This window comes from Chrysemys picta, chromosome 12, assembly GCF_011386835.1.
Source record: "Chrysemys picta bellii isolate R12L10 chromosome 12, ASM1138683v2, whole genome shotgun sequence".
NCBI classification, from domain to species: Eukaryota; Metazoa; Chordata; order Testudines; family Emydidae; genus Chrysemys; species Chrysemys picta.
In genome coordinates, this window is record NC_088802.1 from 57522979 (window position 1) to 57538738 (window position 15760).

The window sequence follows — 15760 nt, forward strand, 5'->3', positions numbered from 1 at the left end:
TATTTAAGAGTAGATTAGATAAATGTCTATCAGGGATGGTCTAGCCAGTATTTAGTCCTGCCATGAGGGCAGGGGACTGGACTCGATGACCTCTCGAGGTCCCTTCCAGTCCTAGAATCTATGAATCGCAGCACTTTCCTTCAACACAGACTCTGGCTCAGACTCCTGTTAATTCAGCACTGTTTGCCAAGTTATTTCAAGTTTTGTCACCTTCCTTCTTCCAGATCTTCAGTACAGGCCATGTCAGTGAGAATTTCCCCCTCCCCTGGATCACTGCAACTGCCAATAATTTTTAAACATTTATCACTGAAAATTTCTCTTTCATTTTGTGTTCTACTTCTTGCCTAGTGCCTGGATTTTCAAGAATGGTGCTCAGAAATACTATGGCGTTCTAGTCACACACAGGTGACTATGTGATCGACCCACTCTCCTTTTCAGTGTAGGGTCAAGGCTTGGCAATTACTTACACACACACACACACACACACACACACTTAATAAGGAAGGTGATTAATACTTAACAGCATTTTGCATGGACCAAGTGATTTACACATATTGTCTAATAAATCTTCACAACAGACCTGTGAAGCAAGTGCTATGAGCCCCATTTTGCAGATGGGGAAAATGAGGCAGAGAGGTTAATGATTTATCCAACACAGAGTCAGAGCTAAGTTTAGGACTTTTGTGTCCAATGCCCACTCTTAGTTTGGTTACACCTGTCTGAGGTACTAAGATCACAGCTACAGGTTTTGATGTTCCAAAATACCATACATCTTCTTTACAGCCTTCCAACAATATTTGCCAGCAGAAGTTTTGGAGGGATTTTTATACCAAGAAATAGAAGATTCGGGATGACTGACAAATAAGAAGGCGAGGGGAGGAAGAGGAGAGAGAAAGAAAAGCCATCAAGCCAGAGATCAATTCTCATTTAATTTTAGGAGAGCCAACGAGGAAAGGACACTCTCTAGAGCAGCATTTTTACCAAAGGTATGTAAAAAATGAAAAAAACAGAACAAGACTGACTTGGAAATGTTTTAAGTCAACACTGTGTTTGCATTTCAAATTTCCACACAAATATTTTATTAAACTAAAACCAGTTACTCAGCCGCCATCCACAGAGGGTGGTTTAACCAACCGAGCCCCCACCTCAGAACCTGTTGCAGTCAGGGACACTCCTGTCATTGGACTGTGCCAATACTGACAAAATAATCTAGTGGGCGAGCTGGATTATAATGCAGTTCTGAGAGCACAAGGGCTCCAATCTAGTTGATTGTGTTTCCTCTGTATCATAGGTACAGCATGAATTCACTGGTTTTCCTAAAGACAGATCCAGCGTAGCAAAAGCAAGAAAAAGGTGTGTTGGATTCTAAAGTGTAAATGTCTTTTAAAAAGGTATCAAATCTTTTAAAATAATTTGCCACTGAACTGATTACTTGGCTAACGTGTAGGATTTCCAGTCTCAGTGAGGAGAGGATGTGTGCACACAGGGATGGCCCTAGGCTTAGCCAGGCCTGGTGCTAAATAAGATATGCAGGGGTGTTAGGCAGACAGCTATAACCACTGCAGAGCTTTGGTTCTGGGAGAGCAGGGGGTCATGAGGATTAGATAATGGTGCTTGTCAATGAGGAACTAGGGAGGATGAAAGTCCCAGAGTTAATTTTTTCAAAGTGTGTATGGTTGAATGGAGAGGCTAATGGGTCAGAAACAAGGTGAAGTGGTAGGTGTATGCTGGGAGAGGGGCCTGAAGTTGCAGGGATCCTAGTACAGGGCCTTGTGCAGCCCACACTTGGTATTTGCCTATGGTCAGCTGTACAAGTATATCAACCCAAGTAACTTAAGGTGCCTAGCACAGCAGCATCTTGAGACCCTCCCTGACCCTCCTCTCTCTCTTTGTGAAGCAAGGAGGGGAGAGACTGCTGCAAAGACGCATTTTGGTTTAACAAAATTGGCAACTTCACCTGGTAGAAGGAATACAAACTTCCAAGGTATGTTTTGTTTTGTTTTCTTTAAATTAATGATAAATTAAAACTGGGAAGTTGATGCAATAAATACGCAAAATATTTCAAATAAAAAAAAAGTTACAAGAGCCTCAATGGAATTCTATCCAACTTCACTACAGACTGATTCTTCACAGATCAACAGATGTCTCCAAAATCAGCTGCAGCTCCCCTCCTTGCTAACTGGGCTTGGTAAATAAGTGCTATCACTTATCCTTTGGAATACTGTTAAGACAACAAAATGATACATAGCTCAAGAAAAGAAGTCTACTCCTAAGTTTGTTTTTCATGCTGCCAAAGGGGTAGGAAGTAGCCATGGATGTAGGTCCATGTAGCAGTGTAGAGTGAGAGTGTCACAACACTGGAGAGAGACATCCATCAGCAGAACTTCCTAGACCTGATTGCAGAGCAGATGGGATGTTGGATTACAGGAAGAGTTCCTTGGGGTCTGTCGTAACAAGGGATATATTGCTGGAATTCTCTCGGCCAGTGATAGAAGGTGAGCAGAAAGGGACTAACCCTCTCGGACACTGACCCGGGGCTCTGCCAGTGAGCTGTGGATGATTCCAATAATTGACTCAACACCAGCTCCCTCCAAGAAGGTACGGTGATCCCCTTCAATGACATGGACAGATACTTTCCCCTCACAGACCTACACGTGGCAAAAAAGACAAAAGAAGAAAATTTTATATCCAGAATTCTAAAGCATTTTAGTTCCACATTCTTGCTGCCTTAGCTATAAGACATGAAAGTCTGAGAAAGAAGAGTGAGGTTGAAGGTCTCTTGCTTCTGACATGTTCCATTCTCTGATCTGACTCTATAACCTTTTCATTTCAATGCTTCAATGTATGCACTGTTGAGGGCAGGACCCCTACCTTGGGCCCCAGTAGAAGTGGATCCATTTTCCCCTCACAGCAAGGAATAAGCTGGTGTAGTTGGCTGTGTTGGGAATGTAAACACTTTCAGAAAGATGGTAATTTTAAGGATAGTCTCTTGGTGGGTGGGAACACATGCAATTAACTTTCCTTAAGTGCATGATAAAAATCATATCACACAACGCTCGGTGGGAAGGGGAATAAATGAGAAGTTCCAAAAGGGAAGAGCATCTGGGCTGTAATGAAGAAAGGAAGGAGGAAGGTTATTTTTTTAAAGAAGATCAATAAATTCTCTTCCCCTACCTGCTGTCTTATGTTATATCAAGGGGGAATAATTTTTAAAAATGAATGCACAAAGGTTAAAAAGCAAAGAGTGTTTTAAGTTGTCTCTGCTTCAACCCTCCTCCTACTGACTTGTTTGCAGACTAGTAGCTCTTCAGAGCACAGAGTGCATTTTGGGAGCTATAGGAATTAGTAGTGGAAACTGTAGGTTGCTGTTAAGGAATTGCTTCAAAATTGGAGTGAGAACTTCTCCTGGACCTCAGCCTCCTTTGAGACTGACACTGGCCTAGAACTGTGCAGTCTCCTCTGCATGTTGTTTTCTGGGGACTCTTCAGTTCTCAGGAAGAGACAGTTGCATAATTATTGCCCCCCCAAGGCAAATATTTTTTGGGGAAGGCAAGAATATGGCTTCCTGCCACTTCCTTCCTGCCCCTCAACTAGGAAAGTGCAGCTTCATATCTGGAACTGTTCCTTAAACTAACCTCTGAGAGCTTGTAATCTCCACCCAGGCCTTCTTCATACTCGTTGTGGGTCTTTGCCCTAAGTAGCGTCACATTCCCATGGTACTTGGACTCCGGCACATACTTGTCAGCAGCCTTCAGTTTGTAGTAAAAGGAAGCAGCAGCAAAACTGAGAGTTTCACGGTTGATGTTTTTGTGGCTCTGCGTTATCAGATCCACAGCAGCATTGACACGAGCTTCCAGGTCTTGCAGAGGCAGAAGAGTCTCCAGCAACTGTAGACAGTAAAGAACAATTTACTGCTAAGTGAGGTGCAGCTACCAGCTTCTTCTTGTGTGCAAGAGGCATTTCCCTGTAGCTATAATAAGTGGAGGAACATTACCTTATTGTATTCAGTGCCTGTGAACTGCTGAATGAAGGCACACAACGCTTCAGTCTCTGCCTCAGCCTCATTTCCTGGGGTCAGCTTGGCTCGGTAGCTCTGGAAGAGAGAAAGTGTCACTAATACAAAAAGGGAAGCTCTCTCTTGCTCATTAGATAAGATAACATAGTATGGTGCCCTGTACTTGACAGCAAGTGACTGAAAAGCTTGGGAGAATACAAACAGGACAACAAACCCAGAAACAAAACGAAGAAAATACAGGTGATCTCCACGTGGATGTTACTGGGGGACTGACCAATTGCCAATATTTTGGGGTCCTTTAGAGAGCTGTATGCCAGCCAGAAGGGAGGATATGGGGGTGCTAGGAGGCCTAGCCAGGTTAGGACCCTTGCTTGCAGCACAAGAACATGTTGGAGGCTTCAGCACCTTGAAACAAACAGGCTAATTCCACCATTTATTATAGGACATCTGAATCAGCACTTGCATCCCAGTCAGCTCATGGAGCAGAGCTGCTGTTTTACAGTCACCTACACCTCCTTGTCAGCTATTTTTTTTCCTGGAAGATGGGTCTGTCAATTTTTTAAAAATCGCTCAGGTCACATGGAAGGCTCCCAAATCATTAACATTGGTGAGAGACAGGATGGTCTCTGAAGATTCCCCCAGAATCTCTTACCTGAGTGTATGCTGCCACGTAGGAGTGGGATCCATCAAACAGGAAGAGGCTGTTGAGTGAATGGGAGGGGTTCTGCTGAGCTTGCAGCTGGGAGCACATTTCAAAGGCTACACAAGCTCCAAAGGAGTATCCTGCAATGCGATAGGGTCCCTCAGGCTGCACCTGCTTCATACAGTCAATGTAATAGGCTGCCAGGCTCTGTATACTGTCCAGAGGAGCAGCTAGAAAGAGGAAGCAAATATGGGAGTTAGGAACAGGTTGAAATCAGAGTGAGAGATGAAGTTACTTCTCTACCAGCTTAGTAATGGCTCCATTAGAAACACTCAACTGCTTTTAAAAGTGTATTTCTATATAGATTATGACAAGGGTTAAATCTATATTTCTGACCAAACAAGTAATTGTGCCCCAGCAGCATCAGTGATGAGCAGAGTCTTGTCCATCACTCTGGCATACCGGCTTCCCTGTGTGAGAACACACTTCCACATTCAAGCATTTTCTATTTACACTGATATTTCTCTTTCCCATTTAACTGGGGATGTTTGTGACTTTTCTAAGTGGACTCAGTCACGGGTCACTGAAGCTTGGAGCTCTGCGTGCAGAGGTCAGAAACTAAGCCCTCTATGTGATGATGAAAGCTACCAAGTGAGGTTTAGAAAGTCAAGATGAATAAGGATACAGATACCTTTTGTGCACTGGAGTCCATAGCTGGGCATACTGAGTCTGGAGGCAAGTGTGTGGAAAACTGTGATGGATCCTTCGATGGGGTGAATGAGGAAAAGAGGGCGTTCTGTGCTCTGTACCTCATTGAGCCGGGTGATTGTTGGCCCTTCTGGATTCACCAGCAGGTTGTTCAAGTCCAATTCAGGGTGCTCAGCCTGGCCAGCTTTCATCAGAAGGGATGGTTTCAGTTCTTTAAAGGAAAGCACATCAGGAGAAGCCAGTTACAGTCAGGGTCAGATTGGTGGGACAGGCAGCATAGCCCACAGAGAAGCGAAGGCTCGTTGGATTAGCCCTCTTGCTCACTAGATCATTAAATGGCAGTGAGTGTAATCCATATAGAAATTCAGGCTGTCCACACTGATACTGCTGCTAAAGGCTAGTTCATGGTTCAGGCTATTTGATGCTAGCTCTCTGCATCCGCATTGCTGACGCTATCTAGGGAGCACCTGGAGAGCTGTCGGAGCTGTGTTGGTGATCAGGCAGCAGAGAAATGGAGATGGGAGACAAAATAAGCTTCTTTCTCCTGGCCTTGGGTCTTCTCTTAGGGACTTCCCTGCTCCCCGCCACTCCCCCCGCCAATAACTGGCTGGACCAATCCACTGGGGCACCACAGCTCTAAGTGGCAGTGCTATGCCCACTTGTTACTTACAATACTATCAGTTCACACCAGGCCCCATTCCATTACCTGTCACTAAGAGGCTCTCACCATTACATATTGAAAGAGACAGCATGGGAGTCTGTTTATTATTTTAAATGTATATGGACCCCAATGGCTATTTTAGTGACCCTAGTCCTCCCCTCCCCCCCCCCCAGGCCAAATTCAGATGACGTACCCTCTGCTGTTCCAGACTTGGAGGAAAGTTCTCGCAGTTTATTAATTGTAAGCAGTCGAATCTCTCTCATAGTCATGACAATATCGTAGTCCCTCTCCAGGGTCTGACGCACTTCCACTCCCATCAGGGAGTCCAAGCCTAGATCTGCCAGAGAGCTCTCAGCATTCAGACTGCTCACATCACGGACACCTGATGAAAAGAACCAGATGTTTGAAAAACAGACTGATGTCCTTCTACTTTTTGGACTGTTCCTGCAATTATTATTTAACATGGGTATTACGGTAGTGCCTAAAGGCCAAGCAAGAGTAGGATCCCACTGTGCTAGGCACCATACAAAAAGAGAGCAGCAGATGATCCCTTCTTCGAAGAACTCAAACTAAATAGACAAGATAGACAAATACCCCATCCCCTATCCTAACACACCAGCAGAATTAATAATGTCATGGCAGCAAATGACATGTTGGTGCCACGATTTTTAATTATTATTAATTTGTAGTTTTACTTACGAGAGAGATCAGCTAAATGGGAAGAAAAGGGAGAGGAAGAATGGGCGAGGAGCAGGTGTGGCATGAAGCTGAGGTGAAGAAATGGTGGGGGAGGGGGGGGGGGGGGGAGGATGGAGCAAACAGCCAATCAGCACAGGGCAGAAAGAGTCCAGTCAAAATTGTAGAAAGTTCTATGAATGTCCAAAGGACCCAAGGACCCTGCTCCTTCTGCCCCTTCAACATCTTGCAGCAATTTCTCTTCTCCTTCTCCTCTTTCCCCCATTTAGCATCTTCCAGGGCTCCATCCTCTGTACCATGACCTTTTCTCTCAAGCCTCACTTCTTGGGCAGCCCCATCCACTTCCTTCGGTTCACCCATCATTACCTCTGGGCAAACTTTTCTCAAATGTACTTCACACTTTTGTCCAAGTTCTTATATCTTCCTGGATAGTTTACAAAAAATATTGAGCAGAGGGTGGTAGTATTTGTTTATGGCAGCACCCATGATGTGCTAGGTGCCAAAAGAGGTACCTCAGTTAAAACAAGCTAATTAAAATTAATGTAATAATAGAAAACAGAGCAAAGCTAATATTTTATGCTAATTTTACAGACCACTACAAAAACTGAAGTATTCACTAGAGGAACTCACTTATACCTTACCAGCAAGTTGGTAAAATATCCTAGTCATTGCAGATGCAACACTCCTGTTCCCCCAAATCATCTCCTCACTGGCTCCCTAGAACTTTCACAAGTCACCTACAGTCCATCCCCCATAGCTGGGTCACACCCTGGACCTGGTGTTTGGATTAGTTGTCCATTTACATAACAGTGCAAGCCACCATAGACCTATCATTCTAGCCAATAGCATCCAGTATCAAACACTGCGTTCCTGGGCAAGCTCACAGAAACAATAGCCAAAGGCCAACTTCAAGCTCATCTAATGGACGCTAATATCCTAGACCCAGCATAATCTGGATTCAGGCTAAGACATGTGACTGAAACCACTTTAGTGGCACGGATGAACATCATTCCACTGTCAATGGCCAGAGGGCAGACACCCATTCTCATCCTCCTGAACCCTTTTTACAACATTCAACACTGCTGAGCATTCACAGATTCCAAGACCAGGAGGGACCATTGGATCATGTAGTCTGACCTCCTTAAAACAGGCCAGAGGACTTTCCCAAAATCATGATGGAGAATCTACCACAAACCTTGGTAAATACTAATGGTTAATTACTCTCACCATTGAAAATGTACACCTTATTTCTAGTCTGAAAATATCTAGCTTTAATTTCCAGACAGTGGATTGTGTTATAGTTTTCTCTGCTAGATTGAATAGCCCATTAAATATTTGTTCCCCATGTAGATACTTACTGACCACTAAAGTCACCCCTTAACCTTCTCTTTGTTAAGCTAAATAGATTGAGCTCTTTTAGTTGATCACTATAAGACATGTTTTCTAATCCTTTAATTATGCTTATGGCTCTTCTCTGAACCCTCTCCAATTTACCAACATTCTTCTTGAATTGTGGGCACCAGAACTGGACACCATATTCCAGCAGTGGTCGCACCAGTGCCAAATAAAGAGATAAAATAACCGTGCTACTCCTACTGGAAATCCCCATTTATGCATCCCAGGGTCACATTAGCTCTTTTAGCCACAGGACCCTCTGTTGCTTTTTACAGATTCAGACTAACACGGCTATCCCTCGGATACTCTCCAACCATGTTCTCTCTCCCTTGAATTTTTGCATTGACGACTACTCTTCTGCATTCAGTTCAAGCCTCTCAGCCCCTCACCCTTAAGGCTTTTCATAAAGGCTCCTGCCTATATCTCTGACCTCATTTCCTCCTACACCAAATCCTGCTCCGTGTTACTCCTGAGGGAATTTTGCACAACAAATAAAATATTCTGTGCCAAAAAAATTAAATATTCTGCGCACAATATTTTAAAATTCTGCAAATTTTATTTGTCAAAACATCACAATATAATCACACAATTTTCAATTATTTGCTGACAAGTATTTTGAAATAAATTACCAAAATAATTGAAAATGGTGTGATAATATTATGTTTGTGTTATTTTGACAATTAAAATATGCAGAACTTTGCAGAATTTTAATTTTTTTAATGTTTCAATGCAGAATTCCCTCAAGAGTACCATGGTTCTGCGTGGCACAATCTGTGTATGGGCAGCTCGGTGAGGGTCCAGGTGCAGGGGGGAATCTGGGTGCACAGGGGCTCAGTGCAGGGTTCTGGGTGCACGGTGAATGGGACTCTGCAGTGCGGGGGTGGGTGAGGTGAAGGTGGTTAGGGCTCAGTTGGGGGAGGAAGTGGGGCTTGATGGAGGGTCAGGGTACAGCTGGTTTGGACTCATTAGGGTGGGGGGGGTCCAGGTTTCAGGGGCTTCTGAAGCAGGGGATGAGGCTCAGCAGGGTGGGGATTTGGGGGACTTGGTGGGGGGGTTCTGGGTGTGGTGGGCTTCTGATACAGAAGGGGCTCAGGGGAGAGAGAGTGTGTGTTCCAGGTCCTCTGTGGGGGGGGGGGGTGTCACTGTACGGGGAGCTGCTCCCCCTGTCCACCCAACCCCCATGCATCCGGACCCCCCCCCCCCCAATCTGCCGCCCCCCATCTCCCCGTTGGAACCATCCCACTGAGTCCCCCCCCCCCCAGGTTCCTGCAGACAGGGGAAGTTTCTGGGGCTTGACCGGACCCAGCCCTGGCTGCTCTGTCCAGGGAAGGGGGAGGGGGAAAACTCAGTCTCCATCGTCCTCTCCTCCCCACCCCCAGCTGGGACTAATGTTCCTGGGTGGCCAGGGCATCCTCAGACCCCCCAATTATTTACCTCTAACCCTACCCTCCCCCCCCGGGGAAAAATCCCACCACCTGTTCCGTGAGGTCAGCTCTGACCACAGCCTGTGCTGCTACTGTATCTGTATGCATCTCGATATTGTGAAGTCTTGGGATCTAAGGTCTAGCCTTCAATTTGTGCATTTTTCCCTACTATGAAGTTCTGTGCACATGCACAGTGCTATAAAAATAGTGATACAAGCAGCACTCCCACAGCTGTATAAGAAAGAGATACTTCTAGAGAGTGAATAGACGCTTTTGGACCAGAGCAGGATGCACACCTGCACACAATTCCCTTCAGACAGTGGCTGGCACTATAACAGAGTTTAAAAGAGACCTGGATAAATTCATGGTGGTTAAGTCTATTAATGGCTATTAGCCAGGACGGGTAAGGAATGGTGTCCCTAGCCTCTGTCTGTCAGAGGGTGGAGATGGATGGCAGGAGAGAGATCACTTGATCATTGGCTGTTAGGTTCACTCCCTCTGGGGCACCTGGCATTGGCCACTGTCGGTAGACAGGATACTGGGCTAGATGGACCTTTGGTCTGACCCGGTACGGCCTCTCTTATGTTCACCAATACACTTCCTATAGCAGATTCTAGAGTAAGTTGTGGCTTCTAGAATTCTGATCACAGAATGTTTGTAATTATTAATGATCTAATTTACCCAGGATGTGGGCAACAGCCTCCACAAGGTCCCGCTGGCTGCTTCCTTCACTCTTCACTGAGACCTTCTCTGCCAGAACAAAACTAGACATGACAGGATGAGGCTGATTCAGGAAGCGGTCCAGAACTTCCAGGCATGAGCTGAGTCGCTGGGGAAGAGTTCCACCAACCACAGTGTCGTTACTGCCCATTGTCTCCAAGACAACACCCACATCACCAATGGCGCCCCACTGCACGGCCAGGCCTGCGAAAGAAGGCAGAAGAGAGAACACATTAAATGAATAACTGGAGCACATGGCAGCAGGGAGAGGGGAAAGCTAAAGAAAACAGAGCAGGTGTCTTCATTCACTTGAAAATCTGGGTGAAGGGTCAGAATCTGGGCAAACGTAGCAGGGACAAGCAGGACTTGGGGAAAGTCTAATGAATGTCACAGAAGTATGGGGAATAAAACAGGAAGAACTAGAAATTCCAGTGAACAACCACAGTTATGACATAATTGGCATTGCAGAGACTTGGTGGGATAATTCATGACTGGAATATTGGTAGAGAAGTGTAGTTTGTCCAGGAAGGACAGGCAGGGGGGAAAAAAGGAGAAGTTGTTGCCTTGTATATCAAAGATAGATACACTTGCACAGAGGTTGAAATAGAAGTGGGAGGTAGACCTGTTGAAAGCCTCTGGGTAAGGATAAAAGGGGTAAAAAAAGCAAGGATGATGTCATGATAGGGATCTATTATAGAATGTCTAACCAGGAAGAAGAGGTGGATGAGGCTTTAAAAAAAAAAAAAAAAAAAAAAAAAAAAAAAAAAAGCCAACTAAGAAATCATCCAAAGCACAGGACTTGGTGGTGGTGGGGACTTCAACTACCCAGATATCTGCGGGGAAAATAATACAGAAAGGCACATATTGTCCAACAAGCGATTGGAATTCATTGGAGACAACTTTTTTATTGCAGAGGGTGGAGCAAGCAATTGGGGGAAGGCTGTTCTAGATTTTATTCTGACAAATAGGGAGGAATTGATTTAGAATTTGAAGGTGGAAGGCAGCTTGGATGAAAGTGATCATGAAATAAGAGCTCATGATTTTAAGGAATGGTAGGAGGGGGAAAAAAAGCAAAAGAAAGACAATGGACTTCAAGAAGGCAGACTTTAGCAAACTCAGAGAATTAGTAGGTAAGATCTCATGGGAAGCAAGTCTAAGGGGGGTAGGGGAAAGAGTTCAGGAGAGTTGGCAGTTTTCAAAGAGACATTACTAAGGGCACAAGTGCAAACTATTCCAATGCGTAGGAAAGAGGAAGTATGGCAAGAGACAATCCTGGCTTAAACTGGAGATCTTCAACATCCTAAAACTCATAAGAGTCATACAAGAAGTGGAAGCTAAGTCAAATTACAAAGGATGAATATATATTAAAAAAAAAAAACAACAACAAAAACACACACCACACAACCACGAAGAGAGAATTAGAAAGGCCAAGTCACAAAACGAGATTAAACTAGCTAGGAACATAAAGTGTAACAAATAAATATTTTACAAATGCATTAGAAGCAAGAGGGAGATGAGGACAAGGTAGGTCCATTGCTCAATGAGGAAGGAAAAACAATGACAGAAAATGTAGCAATGTCTGAAATATTAAATGTCTTTTTTGTTTCAGTTTTCATCAAAAAAGATTAGCAATGATCGGACGACTAACATAGAGAACATCAGGGTAAATGGGGTAGGATCTGAGACTAAAAGAGGGAAAGAAGAAGTTAAGAATTACTTAGACAAGTTAGACATCATCAAGTCAGCAGGGCCAGATGAGATCCTTAAGTATTCTAGGATGTAACTGTCTGAAGAGAACTCTGAGCCATTAGCGATTATCTTTTGGAACTCATGGAGGATAGGAGAGATCCCAGAGGGCTAGAAAATGGCACATATAGTGCCGACCTATAAAGGGGGAATATGGACAACCCAGGGAATTATAGACCAATCAGCTTAACTTGGGAACCAGGAAAGATAATGGAGCAAAACCAAACCAAACCAAACCAATTTGTAAGTACCTAGAAGATAAAGGTGAAAAGTAACAGTCAACATGGATTTGTCATCAAGAACAAATCACGTCAAACCAACCTAATATCCTTCTTTGACAACCCTTGTGCATAAGAGGACATCCGTAGAGGTGGTATATCTCGACTATAGTAAGGTTTTTGATATGGTCTTACATGATCTTCTCAAACAAACTTGGGAAAGATAGCCTAGATCAGTGGTCCCAAACTTTTTTGATCGCGCACCCCTGTCAGTAAAAAAATTTTGAGCATGCACCCCCTGCCACGCTGGCTCTATCATTTTTGCCGAAGGAAAAAAAAAAAAAGCCGCTTGGACTCCCGCCCGAACTGCCGAAGCACCCCACTTTGGAGACCACTGGCCTAGATGAACCTGCTTTAAGGTCCAGCATAGTTATAAATGGTTCACAGTCAAGCTGTAAGGGCATATGGAGTGTGTCCCAAAAGTATCTGTCCTGCATCTGGTCCTATTCAATATCTTCATCAATGATTTAGATAATGGCATAGAGAGTATGCTTATAAATGCTGTGGATGATACCAAGCTGGGAGTAGTTGCAAGCGCTTTGGAGGACCAGATTAAAATTCAAAATGATCTTGACAAACTGGGAAAATGGCCTGAAAGAAATAGGATGAAATTCAATATAGGCAATGTACTACACTTAGAAAGGAATAATCAATTGCACAGAACACAAATGGAAAATGACTGACTAAGGAACAGTACTGTTAAAAGAGATTGGGGAGTTATTGTGGATAAACTAAATATGAGTCAACAATGTAATACTGTAGGAAAAAAAGCAAACATCATTCTGGGATGTATTAACAGGAGTGTTATAAGCCAGACACAAGAAGTAATTCTTCCACTCTACTCCGCACTCATTAGGCCTCAGTTGGAGTACTGTGTCCAGTTCTGAGTACCAGACTTCGGGAAATATGTGGACAAAGGAGAAAGTCCAGAGGAGAGTAACAAAACTAATTAAAGGTCTAGAAAACATGATCCATGAGGAAAAAAAAGATTCAAAAATTTGGTTTAGTCTGGAGAAGAAAAAGACTGAAGAGGGACATGATAACAGTCTCCAAGTACTGGGCTTCAATTGCAGCAAGGGAGATCTAACTGTAACAAGCAACAGAGAGTCCTGTGGCACCTTTAAGACTAACATGTATTGGAGCATAAGCTTTCGTGGGTGAATACCCATTTCGTCGGATGCATTCATCCACGAAAGCTTATGCTCCAATACATCTGTTAGTCTTAAAGGTGCCACAGGACTCTGTTGCTTTTTACAGATCCAGACTAACACGGCTACCCCTCTGATACTTAATTGTAACAGTAGTTAAGCACTGGAATAAATTACATAGCGAGGTTATGGAATCCCCATCATTGGAGGTTAAGAACAGGTTAGACAAACACCTGTCAGGAATGGTCCAGATAATATTTAATCCTGTCTCAGTGCAGGGGATAGGTCTAGATGACCCATCAAGGACCCTTCCAGTCCTACGTTTCTATGATTCTATGCGGACTGACAAGTCACAGAGTACAAAGGGAGTGTGTGCGCGTGTGCATGAGCCAGAGAACGAGTGGGGAGGAGGGAGCTCTGAGCATTCATGCTTGCTCCAGAGAAGTGCATGAGCTATCTTGGTATTAATTTTCTTCTGGTTGTTGATGGAGTGGGCATTATCTGTAGAAGAGGCCCTGCATTGTTACCTGGGAGCCCATCATGCCGTCGCTGCTCACAGATGCGCTCCATGGTAGAGTTGGCAAAACCGTAGTTACTCTGCCCAACATTTCCTCTTCCACAGCTTATAGAGGAGAAAGCGACAAAATAATCCAGGTCTGGACACTTTTCACGACTCACCCTAGGAATAGAAGAAAATGATACTAATTAACAACTTGTTTTAAAAGGATCATTCCCCTCTCTTGTTACAGTAACAAGTTGAGACCCTTCTGAATGTTATTGGCCTCCAGCCCCATTTAAACACCCCACATGTATCCCTCCTATGACACCTACCAGTCTAGGTGAAGGGTGCCTGCATACTTGGGTTTGCTGACATCATGGAAGAATTCTGGAGACTGATTCTCTAGCATAGCATCTTTAAGGACCTGCAGGAGATAGAAGAAGCAACTTCAACATCTCTCCAGTCTCTGCTCAGGGGGAGTCTAACCATGCTGCAATTTCAACCTCAAAAATATGCACAGATTCTCCATTAAGTACTGGAACAAGAGACCCAGCCAAGAGCTCCCAGAAAAAAACAGTTACCTACCTTCCGTAACTGTTGTTCACGTCCATTACACATTAGGTGTGCGCGCGTTGCATGCACGGACGTCGGAAACTTTTTCCCTCAGCGGCTCCCGTCAGGCTGGCAGGGTCCCCTCCTCCCGCCAGAGCGGCGCCCTGCTCTAGCGTATATATATCCCTGCGGGCCCGACCCTCCCTCGGTTCCTTCTTGCCGGTGACTCCGACAGAGGGGAAGGAGGGTGGGAAGTGTAATGGACGTGAACAACACATCTCGAAGAACAACAGTTACGGAAGGTAGGTAACCGTTTTTTCTTCTTCGAGTGATTGTTCACGTCCATTACACATTAGGTGACTCACAAGCTTACCATTGGAGGAGGGTAGGAGTCAAGGAACAATTGATTGAAGCACAGCCCTGCCGACCACCGCGTCCTCTCTGGTCTGATGATGGATCGCATAGTGGGCTGTGAATGTATGCACCGACGACCAGGTGGCCGCTTTACAGATTTCCTGGAGTGGAACCTGCGCCAAGAAAGCCGCTGAGGACGCTTGGGCTCTAGTTGAGTGAGCCCTGATCTCCGGGGCTGGTACGTTGGCGAGCTCATAGCATGTGCGTATGCAAAGCATGATCTATGCTGACAAGCGCTGCGCCGAGATAGGCTGGCCTTTCATTCTTTCCGCAATGGCAATGAACAGTTGCGACGACTTGCGGAAAGGCCTGGTCCGTTCCAGATAGAATGCCAAGGCTCTACGGACATCGAGGGTATGCAGGCTGCGGTGGCTTGGGTCCGTATGGGGCTTAGGGAAGAACACCGGTAAACAAATGTCCTGTCCCATATGAAATTGCGTGACCACCTTAGGAAGGAATTTGGGGTGTGGCCTCAGTTGCACCTTATCCTTATAAAAAACTGTATAAGGAGGTTCCGAAGTGAGGGCTCTCAATTCCGATACCCTCCTAGCCGATGTGATAGCCACTAGAAACGCTACCTTCCAGGAGAGGTGCATGAGGGAGCAAGAGGCTAGGGGTTCAAAGGGTAGCCCCATGAGTTTAGTTAGGACCAGGTTAAGATTCCATGCAGGGACCGGCGGGCGCGAGTAGGGAAACACCCTCTCCAGCCCCTTGAGGAATCTGACTACTGTGGGGTTGGAGAACACCGAACCCCCCAACTCTCCGGGGTGGAACGCCGATATGGCAGCCAGATGCACTTTAATTGAGGCGGGGGCGAGCCCTTGATGCTTGAGGTGCAGCAAGTAGTCCAGTATTGATGGG

The 15760-nt window shown here is 45.0% G+C and overlaps 1 protein-coding gene across 1 annotated transcript in view; it reads right to left on the minus strand.

The window, feature by feature from the left end:
- Positions 1-909: 909 nt before the first annotated feature.
- Positions 910-15760, minus strand: part of FASN (fatty acid synthase) — a 70850-nt gene continuing 55999 nt past the window's right edge. Inside the window, exons 35-43 of the mRNA XM_005283095.5 lie at positions 14266-14357; positions 13962-14113; positions 10224-10466; positions 6221-6409; positions 5350-5577; positions 4668-4888; positions 3995-4093; positions 3636-3887; positions 910-2648 (exon numbers count right to left, since the gene is read on the minus strand). Coding sequence (XP_005283152.1) covers positions 2511-2648; positions 3636-3887; positions 3995-4093; positions 4668-4888; positions 5350-5577; positions 6221-6409; positions 10224-10466; positions 13962-14113; positions 14266-14357 — 1614 coding nt within the window. The 3' untranslated portion in view covers positions 910-2510. The remainder of the gene's footprint in view (positions 2649-3635; positions 3888-3994; positions 4094-4667; positions 4889-5349; positions 5578-6220; positions 6410-10223; positions 10467-13961; positions 14114-14265; positions 14358-15760) is intronic.